At 36.7% G+C, this 18,993-nt stretch overlaps 1 protein-coding gene across 1 annotated transcript in view; it reads left to right on the forward strand.

The window, feature by feature from the left end:
- The first annotated feature begins 544 nt into the window (after window positions 1–544).
- The window catches only part of LOC104432559 (protein PIR), a 31,800-nt gene continuing 13,351 nt past the window's right edge, over window positions 545–18,993 (forward strand). The window contains 23 exon segments of the mRNA XM_039315295.1: window positions 545–822; window positions 930–1,002; window positions 1,134–1,198; window positions 1,384–1,461; window positions 1,858–1,977; window positions 2,058–2,128; window positions 2,316–2,408; window positions 4,135–4,204; window positions 4,336–4,400; window positions 4,623–4,818; window positions 5,036–5,187; window positions 6,894–6,987; window positions 7,081–7,296; window positions 8,053–8,264; window positions 8,908–9,055; window positions 10,297–10,354; window positions 10,357–10,464; window positions 12,354–12,430; window positions 15,608–15,778; window positions 17,248–17,324; window positions 17,402–17,504; window positions 18,215–18,334; window positions 18,430–18,573. Of these exon segments, the coding sequence (XP_039171229.1) occupies window positions 769–822; window positions 930–1,002; window positions 1,134–1,198; window positions 1,384–1,461; window positions 1,858–1,977; window positions 2,058–2,128; window positions 2,316–2,408; window positions 4,135–4,204; window positions 4,336–4,400; window positions 4,623–4,818; window positions 5,036–5,187; window positions 6,894–6,987; window positions 7,081–7,296; window positions 8,053–8,264; window positions 8,908–9,055; window positions 10,297–10,354; window positions 10,357–10,464; window positions 12,354–12,430; window positions 15,608–15,778; window positions 17,248–17,324; window positions 17,402–17,504; window positions 18,215–18,334; window positions 18,430–18,573 (2,565 nt within the window). The 5' untranslated portion in view covers window positions 545–768.

An 18,993-nucleotide genomic window follows, 5' to 3' on the forward strand; every position in this document is an offset into this window, starting at 1 on the left:
GAAGATCACACGAATCTTTACTTAAGTGTTGAACTTATATATCCAAATCAAATTTGGGAAAATAGAAGGACGATGATGGTTTACATTTTCATCGGAGATATAATTTACAAAACATGACTAACAAATCTTTTGGTCCAAAAACATATTTAACTTAGTTTCAATGAATGTGATGTATTAATGATTTGAAAGAACGTCTTTAAATTACATATAATAGCCCCGGTTTTAAATGAGTACATCCCTAAATTCATACTGAAAAGGTACATTTGATTAAAAAAACTAATTAATTTCCCAAAGTGATTATAGGTGTTACATTTTTTACGAAAATGGTGTGTATTTCCATAGTCGTTACCTTTTCTACGAAAATATACACATGCCGACATGTAGATTAACACAATTTTTGTAAAATTTTAAAAAATCACTTTACGAATTGCGAATTTAAGTGATTTTTTTAAGGGAAAATAAAAAGTAGAAAATTTGATTAATGATAATAACAATAATAGCAATAATTAAAGTCTACAAACCGTTGGATTTCTCTCTAAACCCAGGCACCAACCGCTCCCCTCGCGCTCTGTCCATTTCAGACAGCGAGTCAGCTCAGTTTCTCGCCCCGACCCACCGGCGAGTCGCGATCCCGAGTCCCTCTCGCGAGTCCACAAGCTTTCCGTCAACAGTCACCTCCAACCTCCCGCTTTCCATCGCATTCGCATCGGCATTGCCGCAGGCAGAAATCCCGACGGACGGCCTCCCGAGCTCCGATTCGGCGCTCCGATGGCGGTCCCCGTGGAAGAAGCCATCGCCGCTCTCTCCACCTTCTCCCTCGAGGTAAACCTTCTTCTCTCCGCGAACTTCGTCTCCGGATGTCGCCGCTGTCGTCGGCGTCGTCGTCGTTTCGCTGAATGCGATCGGAGTCGGATTTGTGTTTTTTCCAGGACGAGCAGCCGGAGATTCAAGGGCCGGCCATCTGGGTGTCCGCGGAGCCCGGCGCCACCAACAGCCCCATCGGTACGTGAGATTCGGATGCGTGCGTGCGTGTTTGTTGTGTGTTGAATTCGTCGCGCGTTTTCGGTTTTGAGGACTGGCTAGTGATGCGGCGGCATTCGCCTCCTGTCTTGTGGATTCTTCCTCTCTCGCAGAGTATAGCGATGTTTCGGCGTACCGGCTATCTCTCTCCGAGGACACGAAAGCTCTCAACCAGCTGGTGCGTGGACCTTTTCGTATTTTTTTCTTTTTTTTCCCTTTTGCTTTTCTCGGTTTCGCCTTCTGTTTGCTGTTAGCTCTTTCAAGCGCACTGTAAGTTTGCATTTTTGTTTCTCAATGCTCGGAAAAGCTAGTAATGTCATTAGCTGTGTACTTTCTAATTGTGGAAATTGGAACTGTTTACAGAACACTCTTATTCAGGAGGGGAAAGAGATGGGTTCAGTACTCTACACGTATCGCAGCTGCGTGAAGGCGCTTCCTCAGGTTGGTTTTCCTTTCCATTTTGAGTCTGCGGGATACTTTTGCCGTTTTAGATGATAGTGGTATTCAGTCGTGTTCTTAGTAGCATCATATGGGTAATTATGTTGACATAAAATAATGTGGAGACACATATTCACGGTTCTCATATGGTGCTGCCAAAAATCCACGTTTGGAATGGGAAGCAGGGAAATTCTTGTTTTATCAAACTTGGTTCTTTCTAGATTTCTAATTAATTATTTTTGGGTAATAGAATGAGGTATTTTTGTAGATTGGAGGAATATGTAGATTTCTTGCAAAGAACTGAGTAATGAACATTGTGCACTTGCCATTGAAGATAATAGTTAGCTTATGCTCTAGACAGAACCTGTTTAAGACAATTATTGTTCTAATAACATGCAGCTTCCAGAGTCTATGAAGCATAGTCAAGCTGACTTGTATATGGAGACATACCAAGTTCTTGACTTGGAGATGAGTCGACTCCGTGAAATTCAACGGTGGCAATCATCAGCTGCATCTAAAGTACAACAATTTCTGCCTCTCACTTGTGGTTGGCTTCACTTGCGTATTCCACAGCGTATAACTCTCAAGTTCTAATGCAGCTAGCAGCAGATATGCAGCGTTTTTCCAGGCCAGAGCGACGAATTAATGGCCCAAGCATAACTCATCTCTGGTTTTATTGAATTCCCTCTTTTTTACATCTATTCTACCTTTCCTGTCATCTTTTTGAAGTTTTTTTTTCCAATGTTCAGCAGACTCCCTCTTCTGTAAATGTTGAAAATACTGTATGGAGACCTACTGTTAAAATTATCGTAGTTATATGCAATGGACTGTAACACTTTTTCTGTTGTTTGCAATAGGTCTATGTTGAAGTTACTTGATATCTTAGTACAACTTGATCATCTAAAAAATGCAAAAGCAAGCATACCAAATGATTTTTCTTGGTATAAGAGGTAAGGCAACTGATTGTCACCTGATGTTGGTGCTAAGTTTAATTAATTATGCTTGATATTTGGTTTAGCTCGCTTGCTCTCTCATGCTTGTCTGCTCAATTCTCGGATACTTAGTAGACTTGTCTATGTCCATTCTTATTACCCAAGTCGTGCTTTTCTTGAGGATTCTATTGATGATTGAATTTTTTATGGACCATGTTTTCCTGGTTGGAGAAAACTTCCTCTTCCCTACTTGTGATCGGTGGGTTCATGCAAATCACTCTATGCATAGTTAATTATTATCTAAACAAACAATATCTTCACCCACCATATCAACTACTTGGCCACCACCATGTTTGAGCTCTGAACATGGCAGTGTCAACCTCCTCACCATTGATAGAACCCACGCTATCCACATCTAGGCAGATCTGGATATCGAGCTTCTTGATTAGCTTCTAGGAGATCGATGGTTGGTGGCGTTGCCCAAATTGACAATGTGTACACAGAGAGAGAGAGTTGACGGTGGGAGAGTTTGTTGGCGCACTGAGTAGGTGGGGGGCATTGCGGAAGGGAATGGTGTTAGAGGTAGAGTGAAGAGAGAGCGGCCCCGGGGGGGGCTGGGTTGGGGGCACTGACAGATTGTATAAAGTATTTTGGCATGTGTTTAAGTGCACATGAAGTTCTAAACCTCGTGTATGTAATGTAATTATGCCCTAACTCTTTGAGCTAGCTCAATTAAGTTCTATAAATATTTTCAAAAAGTGCAATCAATTCTTGACAATGAACAATACCTAAAATTGCCTACTTGTCACTCAAAAATTGCCTTCGTGGCATTCTTAAATTGTATTCGAACATAAATTTTATGACTTAATTGCATTTTGCAATGATTGTTTCGGATTTAATTGAATCAATCAAAAGGTTTGAGATTCAATTGCACTTTTTGGTGTAAAAGTTAGGATTCAATTGGACAAATTGAAATGCTTAGTGCTTAATTGCATTACTTATGCATGGTTTGATATTGTGGTGCATTTTTCCCAGCCAAAAATATTTAATATCTAACCTCCATTAATTACTCAAGTAGATTACATGCCTTGCTATTATACAAAGAACTCCAGCTTCTGAAAGTTTAAATTGGCATTAATTAACTTTAGTATCTACCATCCCTACAGTAAGCATACTAGAGATGGTCAGGCCATGAAGTATAGAATTGGTCGAAAGTGGAAGTGGGTGAATGGTTTAACTGTTTAACAGTTCAATAGTAAAATGTAAATTCTCATACCTTTCATCACATTCTTTTAATATAAATCCCTTTGCCATCCAGTATAACTTAGTTTTAGAGGTAACAATAATGGTTGTAGTGACTTAAAGTAGTTTTGTCCTTTTGTGCTTCTAGCAAACTAAGTAGGTTCAATGCAAAACCAATTGATGGTTAATTTGGCAATGACGTTCATTTGCTATCAATTTTAGAATGATGCTTTTGTGCATTTTCATCTGATGGCAAAGCTACGAGCATGATCGCTAATAAAGTTAAAAATCGGAAGTTTGACTGAAGTCTTTGTAGTTTGAATTTTGACCTCGTATTTTTCTACCAAGTGTCATTTCATAAAAATACTGGACTAGAGAATACGTGTGACTATATGCATCTTTTGACATCTTTTAGATGCAAATTACATCCCATAGACATCACTTCTCATTTGCTTTAGAGTTCAGATGAATATCTTTCCCTTGGCTTTTCTCAAATTTTCAGGACTTTCACACAAGTCAGCGTTCAATGGCAAGATGTTGACACAATGAGGGAGGAGTTGGATGATTTGCAGGTACAAAGTAGTTTGCTCCAAAGCAGAAAGTGCTGGCATTACACTAATAAAAATCGTGGATGTCAAATTTGTTGCTCATTATGCAAGTTCACTTCTCCTAACTGGGACTTGATGCAATCCATTTGTTACAGATTTTCTTAAGCACAAGATGGGCCATCTTATTGAACTTGCACGTCGAGATGTTTCGGGTGAATAAGTATCCTGTCCGTATGACAACTGATTGCACTTATTCTGTACAAAAGACAATTAATGTGATGCATAAGAACATATGCATTCTCATATATGTGTTCTGTACATACATCGGTATGCTGCTAATTGATTGCCTGCGACAACAAAATGTGATTTGGCTCATCAGCTTACTTTTAAATAGTAGTACTATGCATATCTGATTATTTTTGAGGTCCTTAACGAAGACAAGTGTGGAAGATATTCTACAAGTTCTTATTGTTTTTGCTGTTGAGTCATTGGAATTGGATTTTGCTCTTCTGTTTCCTGAGCGGCACATCCTTCTACGAGTTCTGCCCGTCCTAGTCGTGCTGGCAACATCATCCGAGAAGGACAGTGAATCATTGTACAAAAGGGTTAAGATTAACAGACTTATCAATATATTTAAGGTAAATTCTCATAATGTGTTTTTATGTTTGCAATGAATAGTAGAATTTCAGGACAGAGCAGATCCATGCAATCATCAATAAAATGTTTATCAGCTAGAATAGGAGTGGAAAATGTGCATTAGCTATAAATTTTTTCATCTAAGATTGTTGATAATTATTCTAAATTAGTTCTTCACTGTGGTTGAAAAGACTAATTTTATCATTTCTGTCTTGGCAGAATGATCCGGTAATTCCTGCATTTCCAGACCTTCATCTTTCTCCGGCTGCAATACTGAAAGAATTGTCCAGTTACTTCCAAAAGTTTTCTTCTCAAACTCGTCTTCTCACTCTTCCAGCGCCACATGAGCTCCCTCTGAAGGAAGCACAAGAATATCCTGTCTACCTTTGTAAAAGTTGCGATATACTTGTTTTGACTGTTACAATCTTTAGCTCCTAGCACTAGCGAACTGATAAGATAACTTGGTTGCATAATAATTGAGGTGAACTATCTAATAGTTATTACTAAATGTCCTGTCAATGAATGCTGCCTGAACACTATCTAATAGTTATTGCTAAATTAGTCACTCTGCTGTTCTGTCAACTTTAGGTACTGAGGAGATGCTTTGTTGGCTTGATCTCTTTCAGTTCAGTTAACTTTATAGGTTTAAGTACTGGTTCTAGGCTTTCAATTTTTCTACAAGTTATCAGGAAGATTTTCTTTATCCCATTCGTTCATAGAAGTCATACTTCCAGTTCCACGGCAATATCTATACATATATGACTGTGGAATGAGATGGTGATTTGTAAATGTAGCTTCATGAAACTTTGAATATATCTTTCCCATACACTTTTTTAATTAAATGCTAAGGTCTTTACATACTTTCAGCTGAGGCGTTTCAATGACTTTGCCTTTTGTTTCTTTTAGATGTACAAAGTCAGCTTGTGCATCACGAGGTGGATCAATTTCTAACCTACTCGTTAAGAACTTATATAAAAAGGAAATGCATCGTTGAGCACAATAAGAGATACCATTTTACATAGACATACATAATGATGCATCAATTATTGCACAATTGATAGTCAACTCTTTTGCACTTTCTGATTCAGAATTTTAAGTTTTCAGGTTCGTGAAAGACTATTCTGCTTTGAGTGCTTTCACATAATCACTGAACTTCAGTTTATTTCAGTGGTAGCAGTTACTCTCTTGAGTCATCTTCCAATACTCCATACCCATTGGAGAAACCTGACTAAAAGTTGACATGGCACCAGAGAGTAGTCTCCTCCCCTAGAATAAAGTGCCTTGTCATGTCTCTCCTTGTGATTTTGAGTGTCTTGTCATGTCTCTCCTTGTGATTTTGAGTGTTCTTGACAAAGTAACCTCTTTGAAAAGTTATTAAGAAATTTAACGCAATGAATGGATTAGATTAAAGCTCAACATTGTAATGTGAAAAGCATTCAAATTGAATAGTAAGTCCTGTAAATTTTTTCACTTTTCCCCATATTACCACATTCCATTGCATGCTCTAATGAGATTCATATATGTAGCCATAGGTAAAGGATCAAGTTAGCTTGTGGCTTTTTCTGTCAGAAATTGCATGCAATATATTGGTTATATGAGTATCCTACCTGAAGTTAGGCTTTTTCTTTTTGTGCAAAATGGGACCTAGGTATAGACTGAGGCGATAGATCGTACTAAAACGAGACATCATAGATTTAACCTTTGGACAGATAAATGTTGTATGTACTAGTAAGCATCATTTTCACCGTAAGGTCCTAGATAAGACTACCAACTAGAGAATTGTTCTATAATCTCGACTCTCAAGTCTTATGTTGTTAGCATAGTTACTTGTGTTCTGACTCCACAGAGTCTGTCTCATCAATAAATTACGGCATGTCAATTTTAAAATAGGAGAGTTGACCACGCAAATTCACTGATCTCTGCATGGTGGCAGCACTAGTGTTGTCAGAGCTTGGGCAACAGTAAAACAATGTCATGCGCTGTTCAGAAATTTCGCTTTTTTCTTTCAAGGAAAAAATTGTTAGAAAATCATGTCGATCATGCCAACTTGCTGTGATAACTCCTTGACATAGGCCACTTATCAGCGCCAGTATCTGATTGTTAACCACATTGGAGCCATTCGTGCTGAGCATGATGATTTCTCGATTCGTTTTGCTTCTTCTGTGAATCAGGTACTCTTCTCAATACATGTGCAGCTGGATAGTTTCTCTACTTGCTTAATGTGCAAATTTTGATTTAAGTTCTGCTTGTCTATGTTTTGCTAGCTGTTGTTGTTGAAGTCAACAGAAAGTGCAGATGCTGAATGGTGCAAAGAGGTAAAGGGGAATGTGTATGATATGGTAGTGGAAGGATTTCAGCTCTTAAGCAGATGGACTGCACGTATATGGGAACAATGTGCATGGAAATTTTCTCGGCCTTGCAAGGATGCAGTTTCACTAGAAGCAAATGAACCTTTAGGATCATGTTCTGACTATGAAAAGGTACTATAACTAGCTGTTTGAGAATTATCATTATTATGGAGTTCCTGTTATTCTGCATTTTGCTTTATTTGCTCCCTTCTCTGCAGTGATAGCTGTTAATACTGGTCAGTGGGTAGGAGACTACTGGCTTCACTTGCGGCTGAATGTATAAAGCCTTGTCCAGCTAACTTTTCTTCTGTTGGATCGCTAAAATTAAAAATTTCATTAACGAGGGCCACAGGACTATCAACCCATGAACAAACTGAAGCGTTCAGAAAACAAAATCATGAAGATGAGAGATTCATTAATGTTAACTAAACCTTGTATGCCATAACTACCTAGTGATATATAAAAAATGTACAGTTTGTGCCTCCAGGCGACTATTTTATTAAGTCAACAAATTGTTAACCTCCTTTTCCAGCTGGACGACACTATCAATGAGATTCTCAATCCTCAACGTGAGGTTACCCTTCCACTTGTCAGTTCTAGTAGCACTTTCCTTTTCGGTCACAGATTAGGAAAATGACCTTTTGTTGTATGCTTGTGTTGATGCTAGTCTCGTAAGGAGCCAGACTAAGTTGTTCCAGCTGCTGGGTGTGTTCGAACTTGATATTGTTAATTTTTCTTCAAGGTTCTTCTAAGCTGAGAATAGCCCAGTCTTGGACCTTGACCTGTTTAGCTTTAACTTTTGGTCATTGTTGATTTATGCAGCTCAGAGTGATGATAAACTGTAAAAATATTGCTTCATGATAGTGCATATCTGGAATTACATTGCAGGTAGTTCGGTATAATTATAGTGCAGAGGAAAGAAAAGCACTGGTTGAACTTGTTAGCTACATAAAGAGCACTGCTGCGATGATGCAAAGATGTGATACATTGGTAGCTGATGCTTTATGGGAAACCATACATGCTGAGGTACAAGATTTTGTGCAGAACACTCTAGCCATCATGTTGCGAACAACGTTTCGAAAGAAGAAGGACCTATCAAGGTGCATAGTTGATGAGTTCTTTGTTGGTACTTTTGGGAAGATTTTGCTCCTCAGGCTTGTCAAGTGCATGAATAAAAGGAAGTTTCAAGTTCTCTAATTTTGACTAAGGGATGCTTCTATTTGCTTGTGATTGCCTTTTCTCCCTGTAATTTGTCAAGCTATTCAAGGCTAGCTTTTCCATGTCTATATAGGAAGGGAGGTTAATTTGTATTAGACAATTTTACAGTTTCTCTGAAAAATATCTGTACGGTCAATTGATAAATAGGAAATACGGAAGCTTCAAAGGATTGGTTGGCTGTGTGCACAATTTAGTATCCATGTCAACATTTTAATTTCATACCCTAACTAGAATGCATATCAACTATGAACAAAATATTTATAGTTTACATAATATGTATAGAGCTTTGAAACAAACATAGAGGTTACTGTGGTCATGGAAATTAGACAAGTTGTCGAAAGCTCTACTATCAGTATTTCCAAAACTTTTTGATGTCATCCTTTATGACATCACTATGTTGTCATATGTGGTCCTAGATGATTCTTGTGAAATTATTATTTTGTTCGATTATGTAAGATTCTTATTTGTTCTTTGCTAATATCCTTTTATTCTCGTCTTTTATTTTGTCTAATTTCTGTTTGATAGGATTCTCTCAGACATGCGAACTCTTTCAGCAGATTGGATGGCAAACACAAGCAAGTCGGAGCCAGAGTTGCAATCGCTACAGCCTGGAGGTGAAGAAAGCAAAGGGAACTTTTTCTATCCAAGGCCAGTGGCACCGACAGCTGCTCAGGTTTTTCTAAAGCTTTGATCTTTCTTCATTAGTTTGTAATAGTACTTTGGTGTTAATTCCCTTGTCCCATTTTTTCAGTTTTTGCAGTTATACAGATTGGTTTGTTTGAGTTACTATATTTTCTTTCTGTATGTTTCGGCATGTCATGCATACTTTATGCCTATGTAGCACCGACACAGACACGCGACACGACACGACACGACACGCTGACACGTCATTTCTTAAAAATAGAGAATTTCGACACGTTCCGACTCGTTATATATTACATATATTTTTATATAAAAATACATAAATAAATAATAATAAAAATAGCCTAGAATTAATTTACACGAAAAATATTAAATAATATCATTCATTATTTTAATTTGTGACAATAATACACAAAACTTAGAGGAAAAAAACATTGTTTAAAGAAAAATGCTGAAATTAAATAATATCATTTATTATTTTAATTTGTGACAATAATACACAAAACTTAGAGGAAAAAAACATCGTTTAAAGAAAAATGCTGAAATGATATTTTTAAATTTATTTATTTATCATATATAGCATTTTTTATTACTTCTTTCATAGTAAAAGACTTTTAAAAAAATAAAAAAATTCTAAAAAAACAAAACTGAAAAAAAAAATATTGACCCCGTGCGTGTATATTTATAGCAATTTTATTTTTTCTTTTATTACTTCTTTTGTGTATATTTATATTTTGACCCCTCAAGTATTAGAAATTTTTAAAATTGACCCAGTGCGTGTCGAAATTGCGTGTTGAAATTCTGGACTCGCGTGTCGGAGCGTGTTGGAGAGAGTTGACCACGTGTCGGATTTTTCGACACTCGTTGACCGCGTGTTGGTGCGTATCGGGACGTGTCAGAGCGTGTCGGACACGTGTCGGAGTGTCGGACACAACACGAAGGCTTCCGGAGAGTGTCCATGCTACATAGCTTTCTGCTATGTATTCTTTATACTTGCACATGTGTGCATCTGCATGCATGCATGCGTGCAAGTGTTTATGTCTCTATCTTATGCTGCCATGCGTGAAGAAACTTTGCACTGAATCTTACAATGTTCTGTTAAGCTCAGTAGTAGCATAGGGTTAAAGATGTTAATCCACTTGAGAAATGTGCTCTGGGGTAGTGTGCATTAAAGCACTATTTAATGGTATTAAATGTGTCATTAATAAGTTTGCTGCATGTATATGCAATTGGTTGAGGACGAGTCTAATTTTCCAATGTCACGTTTTTCAGGTCCATTGCCTGCAGTTCTTAATCTATGAGGTTGTTTCTGGTGGTAATCTTAGGAAGCCCGGGGACTCTTTGGTAACAGTGGTTCTGAGATCCCTGTCAATGACATGAAACAGTTGGAGACATTTTTTTACAAGCTTAGCTTTTTCCTGCATATGTTGGACTATACAGGTACCATTTCATCTTGTAGGCTCTGTGCTTGATTTAAGTGCATGGTTATCAGCATTTTTATAATCTGATGGTAACAAAACTAATCAATGAGATGGGTGGCAATTCTACCAGTTTAACTGCGGCTTCAATCGCATTGTATCAGAGCTTATGCATTTCATCTCTAGATAGATGTGCTCAAGATCTGTTGTCTCCTCTTTTCAGTGCATCTTTTTAATGTATTTTACTTTCCTATAATCCCTCACATTCTATTGTTTCAAGCTATGGTCCATCACTTTGGGAAAAATAATGCCTTAAGCAGTTGTCCAATGCAGACTGGAAGACTGTCTCACATACTTCTACTTTACCTATATAAAGTTGCTAAGAATCACATGCTGTCATAATGGGCAGATCAATTCTGTTTTTCAATTTTGAAATAATGCAATTCACTGTTGATATATATATATTATCTTTATATAGTTTTTTCAACTAAAAATGTTACACAATTGTTGAAAAAATATAAACAATTTGAGAATAATCATGTAAAGAATCTACATTTGTCTATACATTGTTTATATAAACAATTAAAAATTGTATTTAATGTTTTCTGAAACTTTAGCCTTGAGGAAAAAGTCCCTTTTGTTTAGTACAATGTAAGAGTTTACTCTTCAGATATGTGCATATAAATGTTTACGCTAGTTTGATCACGTAGCTTTAACTTTTCTGAAAATGTATACGCTAAATGGAAACAAATGTGAAATATAAGATGGAAAAGATTCATTTTAACTTATTAAAATGAGTGATTAAGTTGTTCTGACTAATAGCCTTGATAATATATCCATTTACCCATGTTGTTGTTTAATTTTTTCCATTCTTGACCAGAAGTCAGAAAAAATTGGAGGTGAGAAGATGAATTATATTTGCCTAAAATTGTACGCGCAATTGGTTCCAAAGCGGGTCATACACGCAATTAGTTCCAAAGTGGGTTGCAAACATAGGTTTTGTTTTACTTGTTTTAGTACCGTTTTTATGACGAAGAGTCAATTGCTGCTTCAATTGCACTATATTAGAGCTCATGCATTTCATCTACAGTTTAATGTGCTCAAGTTCTTTTATCTTTCTTCCTTTCAGTGCGTCTTACTTTTCTATAATCCAGCACATTCTGTTATGTCAAACTATATGGCAAATGTCACTTTGTGAAAATAGTGTATAAGAGGAGTTTAATGCGGACTAGAAGACTGTTTCAATAACTTCAACTTTACCTTCCCTAAAATTATACCGCTGATCTCAACAACCAGCATCCCACAGTTTCACTAGCAGATGAAATGGATCAGCATTGTGAATGGAGAAGCTATTTTACATTTGCCTTAGTGGTCGAACTTTACACTTGCTAGGTGAGAAACTACATGCTTCAATAGGATAGAGAATGCCTTTTGGTCCGGAATATATATCTTATGCATATGTAATAACTGCATTGCTTTCCTCTATCTTGCTAATACCATTATTATTATAGTGTTGTTGTTGTTGTTGTTGTTTGGATAACCACATCAATCACGTGCTCGATGTGTAATCCAAATTTCACAATAAGATTCCTAATTGAGCTTCCAATGAGGGCAAGCCATAAGACTTGATTATTGCTTCCATCAAAGTTAGTTGGTTAGAAATAGACAGAAGGAAATGAATGTCCTTTTGTTGGTTGTTCCTTTTCCCCTCTGTTACTGTTTCATTTTTTGGATTCCCTGGCCCCATTGACGTCATTTGGTGTGATTTCATTCACTTATAGACATGTCAGCATTTCTTGGGACAAATAAACTTTCTTTAACAGTTAGCAGCAATTATTGTTTACTTGTATTGCTGTAGACAATACACAGAAAGCATTTGGACTAATTTAGCTTCGTATTGTTGTGCTGCAGCGACATTGGTGACTTTGAGTGATCTTGGTTTTCTCTGGTTTAGAGAGTTCTACTTGGAGTCTTCTCGTGTTATTCAGGTAAACTGACAACTTGTGGATACTGGAACTTGTGCGTTCTCACACTAGAATTCATCCTAGGGCATCTCTGATGGGGGACTAACGGTGAAATCTGAGATAGGGGGCTTGTTTTTGGGTCATGAGTTGCGAGAACTTGCTTCTTCTTTTCTTGGTTGGACTTTTATTCTCTCAGATTTGATCAATAAGGTTGCACCACATGCATTATAACGAAGTCAGTCCCTACAAATAGCAACTAGCTGTTAATCAAGAAAAACCTTTTTGCAATCAATGTTTATATGAACTCTGTGTCAGAAGATCAACTTTACAATTTTAAAACTAATATTGTAATGTTTTGGCTTCAAATACAAGATTTGATGCCTGCAGAGTCCTGTAGTTATCTTCAGAAGATTCAGAGAAATGGCTCCCTAGATATCTTTAGATGAGATGTTTTTAGTACCCTAGACACATGAGCAATTGACCTAGTGTTTTAGCCATAATTTATCTGTTAGGAACCACAGGCAGACTTTTCACATCATTTTTGTCAGTTTGCTTTGGAAAAGAAGTTGGTCCATCATTTCTACACATCTATTTACAGGAAAATTTTAAATAAGGGCATGAAGTGTCCTCATTTTCTCAAAAAAAGCCCTGAAGTGGACATTGTGTCAAATAAAGGCTTGAAGTGCTCTCATTTTCTCAAAAAGGGGTGTGAAGTGAGTGGACATTGTTTCAAAGTCTCAAGTCTTGAAGAAGAATCTAACCTACCGGCTGATAAGAACATTTTCGTCCTCTACTTTTTTGAACTTTTTTTCCTTTTATTGAATTAGGTGAAAAATAAATTAAAAAAAAAAAGGAAGGGGAAGGGAAAACAGTGAGGGCTCTGTACCACCGTTGCTGCCGCACCATCGCTGGGCCTTCTCGGCGATGGCAAGGCGGTGGCGGCGAGGGCTTAGTCCTCACCTGATTTCCTTCCTTTTTTTAAATTTTTTTAATATAATTTAAATAATATTTAAAATTAAATTGTATTAGATGAAAATGCCCTTGATTGGCTGGAATATTTAGCTAGTCGACGAGGTCAAGTCTTTACTTGAAACTGTCATGGCCACTTCAATCTTTTATTTGAATATTTAGCTAACCAACGAGGTCAGGTCTTTATTTGAAACAATATTTACTTCAAGTCCTTATTTGAAAAAATAAGGGCACTTCAAACCTTCATTTGGAATTTTCCCTCTATTCCTGGATTCTACTAGGAATTAACCGGATTCTTGAACATGGGAATTAAGTGTAGTCTAATATAGGAATGAGTCTTTTATTGACTTTCTTTGATATTGTGAGGTGAATGTAATTATGAAACTCTTCAGAAGGAAAATGAAAATTGAGTTTGTTAAAGAGATGTTCTTTTTTTTTTTTTTTTTTTTTTTTTTTTTTTTTTTTTCTGGGTGTGTACTACTTTAACTCTCCTCTCTCTCTCTCTCTCTCTCTCAGACTTTTATTCTGCCTCTTTGTTAGATAGATGGTTAGCATAGTTCAAATTCTCACAAGAGTCTTACATTGGATCCCCATTAGTTTTTATTTATATATCCTTTGACAAATGCAGAAAAAGTGGAAGTTTGCATGTGCCTTTACGTATAATAGAAAGATCTTTCTAGTTCTGGCTTGAGAGTTTGAAAGCCACAGGAAGTTTTCCAGACATTGTTGGGATTTGGAATGGAATGAACTCTTTATCAATTTTATTATATGATGGTAATTTTGCAGCTTAATTAACTTCATTATTTTGTATCGGTGAAACTTTTTGTTAACTGGAAATTGGGATGAATAAACTAGTAATGGATAATCTGTAATATTGTAGAAGGATCCATCAAGCCCATCTGTAATATTGTAGAAGGATCCATCAAGCCCACACTGCTCCCTGAGCAAAGGCTTAATTATTGTTACTTGTTGGTTCTCAATAAAACGCAATCTAGGCACCTTTTTTTATATGTCAAGCTAGAGAGTACTTGTAACCAGACTGAAATTGAATGGCTGAAACTGTCGAGAGAATCTGATATCTTGCATTGGAGTCATTAATCAAAGGACTACCTAAGTTGTAAAAGAATCCGAGGAAATTTGTTAGTTACGCCTGAGCTTTAGATTTCCAGTGATACTTAATGTTACTCAGATAGGTACCTGCTTGCTTGGTAAAGAACTAGGGTTTTATTTTATCTTGAATTTGATCAACATATAAAAGAAAGGAAAGGTCCCTTGCAATTGAGCAGCCTCTTTAATGAAAAACCAAACAGAGAAAATTGAAACAGAATATAATATTCACATGCTAGTGTTCTTTTGGTGGATGATTGGTGAATCAACTGTGAGGTTTCTGTCTAACCTGCAACTTTTGCTGACACAATATGTGCTATTTAAGAATGAATCGATATCAGTTTAGTTACATTTGTTTCTAATGTCACTGCATTAAAGATGGGACTGTCTTAAAGTAGCTGCCTAAAGCATCGACACAGTTTGCCTCAGGGACCACTGTTGGAAATACAATGGACAAGATCTTTAAAAAGTCAATGATTCAATAAAATACTTGGAGTCACACATAAATACATGCATAGGTGCAAAAATGTACTTGCATAGAGAGACATTTATCTGCATGGATTTTCAGTAGCTTTAATCAAGAGAAGTTACAGATGAGCCGCAATTGCTCAGCTGAAGCAATCCATATAATTCCATTGGAAAGTGGGCGTGTCCCTGCTTTAAATTATAATGGTTGTTCAACATAACTTGGACCAGATATTTCAGATTGCTTTGCTTTGCATTGCTAATTTGTTATAGTAGGAAAAAATTATAATGATAATACTAGGAAAAAATGATAATTCGGGTACTGTGGTCAGAGCAAACTTTCTAATGATAATACTTCAAGAATCATCAACCAATAGTTGTTATAGTAGGAAAAAATGACTAAATAATTGGAAAGACTAATTCCATTGTTCATCATTTCTATAGGGTAAAAAAATAGGCATCGAATTAATGCACATTACTACAAGATGCTATAATGAAATGCTTCATGGCAAACAAGGCATGCAGTATAATGCTAAGATCTCAATGTATATACAAATAGGTCTTCTCCATGAAGACGTTTTTATTTTCCAACTTTTACTATCCCTTGTATTCATTCTGTTATCCTCTGCACCAATTCCATATGTCTTTCTACTTTTGCAGTTTCCTATTGAATGCTCTCTTCCGTGGATGCTGGTGGATCATGTATTAGAGTCTCACAATGCTGGACTTCTTGAAAGAGTCCTGATGCCTCTTGACATCTATAATGATTCGGCTCAGCAGGCATTGGTTGTTTTGAAACAACGGTTCCTCTATGATGAAATTGAAGCTGAGGTGTGTCAACTTCTTAACCTTGAATTGTGAAGCTGTGGCAACGTTCACTAATTTATGCTTGAGTGTTTGCGCCGTCTTCCATAGCAGCATTATAGAATATATGTTTGAACCTGTCAAACAGCTTCAAATACCAAGGTTTTTCACCATTCTTGTTATCATATCGTGAAAATCAAATGGTTACCAATCGGTGTGTCATGCCATAGAGACAATTTAAGATTACCGATATTTTAGGGTTGTAAAAAAGTTTAGAAAGGAGGAGGGAATTTGTCTTGATTTGGTAGGACTCAAATTGGTTCAACTATGTCCTTAGCTGATACAATTGTCCGTATTGCCTGTTTTTCTTGACCCTTGTGCAGCTTAGAGTGTCATAATAGAACAATTCAGCGCAGAAATTATAAATCTTTCTTGCAGCCACATGACCTATCAAAACTGCAGCTTAGAATAACATTGCTTCAGGAGGGTAGATATAGTTTGTAATCTTTTCGTAAGCTGATACATGTGCCGATGAAAATCTTGTGTTCTTGGAACATGCAATCTCTTTCATGTCTTATGAAGTGCTTTCCCTGCTGTAAAAATTGAGCTACTATGGCTCGGAGAACTTCCCATATTTGAATTTGGAAGGTTGTACTGTTCTGTAGGAGCTTTAGTACAACCAATAATTGCTTAAAGAACAGTCCATCGTCTTGTTACGCAATTTGCACTTCCTTGATGGAAGTGATTACTTTAAAAGTTTGCCACTATTGCTGGCATATGTTTTCACTTCCTCACGTTGTAGTGCTTTTATTAGTATCAAAACAAAAAACCTTGTAAAATAGACGGCCATACTTTCAACATTATGTACAGACAATGGTTAGGTGCAAGATGCATTGCACCAATAGAACAAGCGAGTCATGCTCATAACTAGCAGAGAATAAAAGACAGCTCAAGTACTACATAATGGAATATGTAGCCAAAGTTTCCTATTATAACCTACCTTTACGCATGACTAACCTAAATTATGCATGGATTGAGAGGAACTGGAAAATGTGCATGATATATGGAACTGCTAAACCTTAAAAGTCTAGAAACTACTGACGGGAATGTCTGCAAAAGTCGGATGTCAGGGTAGGAATTATGACCGCTGTAGCAGTTCTGTCTTTAATATCTGCAGGTAAACGTTTTTTTTACCTTCTTATATGATTAAGAGTTTTCTCATCTCCTGGTTGCTCAGTCTATCTATCCTCCATTGTGCTATTTCCTAGTTGCTCATTCATACATTTGTCAGGAATATAGGAACAAGGATATGTTTGATGAAACTATTTTGTTATTGATAATGCCCTCATTTCTGAAGCCATTGTCCATAACTAATTCAGGCCCATCAGGCAACATAAGCCTCGGGTCACCAAGGTTGCAACTATATTGTCATACGTAAAATTGATATTTGCTTCATCCAGCTTCATGTTGCTTTTGTTCAATTTCTCCTTTAACAGGTGGACCATTGTTTTGATATTTTCGTGTCAAAGCTGTGTGAGAGTATTTTCACATATTACAAGAGTTGGGCAGCAAGGTAAGCAAAGCGGTCTCTATCTTAATTACTGAAATACAAATTCTATACCAATTTTCACTGATGTCAAAATCTTGTAGCGAGCTGCTTGATCCATCATTTCTCTTTGCCTTGGATAATGGAGAAAATTTTTCCATCCAGCCTATGAGGTTTACCACATTACTGAAGATGACTAGAGTGAAGGTCAGTCTAATTCAAATGTCATTATCGAGCGCTCTGCATCTTTTTTCCTTTTTGTTGTGGAAATGATGTGTGCTGCCAGTCATTCAAAAGAGCCAATTACTAGATTTTTCCTGGATTCATATGAGGTTCTAACGTCAAGTACGAATTCTCTCACTAAATCTAGACCTTAGTTGGTGCTTCCAGTTCAGTAAACGAGCAAGCTCCATCATTGCACTATCCTATGCACTTTCTATGTAAAGTTCATTGAAAAAAGGGCAGGACACAGCATACTCTTTTCTTGGTCTGGGTTTGACAATGTTGGAGGGATTAGACATGCTCATATTGTATGAAAAGAAAATAGATGGATAATGCTGCAAGTAAGAAAATCACTACCTTGAACACTGGTTGACCACCACGAGATGGTCTTCTTATCATTTCATTTGTGTCACCCAAGGGAACAAAGTCTTAGATATCTTCAATATGATCTGCATGATGTGTATGTGGTCTGTTCTACAAGTTCAAAAATTAATATATTCCATGTGAGGTGAATGATTCCTCTTGCATTTGGATATATTGAAAAATACACCCATTCACCCACTTAAACATTGGTGTACTTATTTTATCACATCCATGTGTTTCTTTCCTCTTTCTATCTCTCAAAATAACAATTATTTACTTTTTGAAATATTTTTTGCTTCTCTCTCTCTCTCTCTCTCTGGCCCCATGTGTAGTTGCTTGGAAGGACTGTTGACTTGAGAAGTCTGATTACAGAAAGGCTGAACAAAGTTTTCAGAGAGAATCTCGAGTTTTTGTTTGATCGTTTTGAGTCCCAGGATTTATGTGCAATAGTGGTAAGGTTCTTTTCATGGCTCTTGTCAATCAAGTTTTTGAAATTAGGGAGATCTTGAGTTTTCATCATTACGTACATTATTTTCTCTCAAATCAGGAGTTGGAGAAGTTGCTGGACGTCTTGAAGCATGCGCATGAATTGCTATCAAAGGATATCTCGATAGACTCATTTGATCTAATGATGAACGAGATGCTAGAGAACATATCACTTGTTTCATATTCTAGTCGACTTGCCTCTCAGGTTGAATCTCTTCCTTCACTGTTATACTTTGTGATCCTCCAACGAGTATGCTTCAGGATGCAATTAACTCTAACGTATAGTAACTCCTATTATTCTCGCCAATCTAGATTGTGTGATATGTTTTTTTCTGTTTTGCCATATCCAACGTAGCTAATTAAGCTTAAGCATGTTTGGTTGTTGTAAAAATGATAGTGCAAATCTATTTCCAATCTATCAGTTTAAGATTTTACTTTGAATAATTTTGAAGTCGTGGCAATCCTTATTATGGCCAAAATTATAATTCCTATTACCCCATGTAATAGCTAGCTATTACGGCTGTGAATAAAGTGGAAGAGAGAAATTTTGTACGTGTCAATGTAAATAGAAAAGAGTACAGGGAGCCTATTTATAGGCTTGAATAGATGACAATCTAAGGATAGC

The sequence above is a fragment of the Eucalyptus grandis genome, chromosome 6 (genome assembly GCF_016545825.1).
Source record: "Eucalyptus grandis isolate ANBG69807.140 chromosome 6, ASM1654582v1, whole genome shotgun sequence".
Classification (NCBI taxonomy): domain Eukaryota; kingdom Viridiplantae; phylum Streptophyta; class Magnoliopsida; order Myrtales; family Myrtaceae; genus Eucalyptus; species Eucalyptus grandis.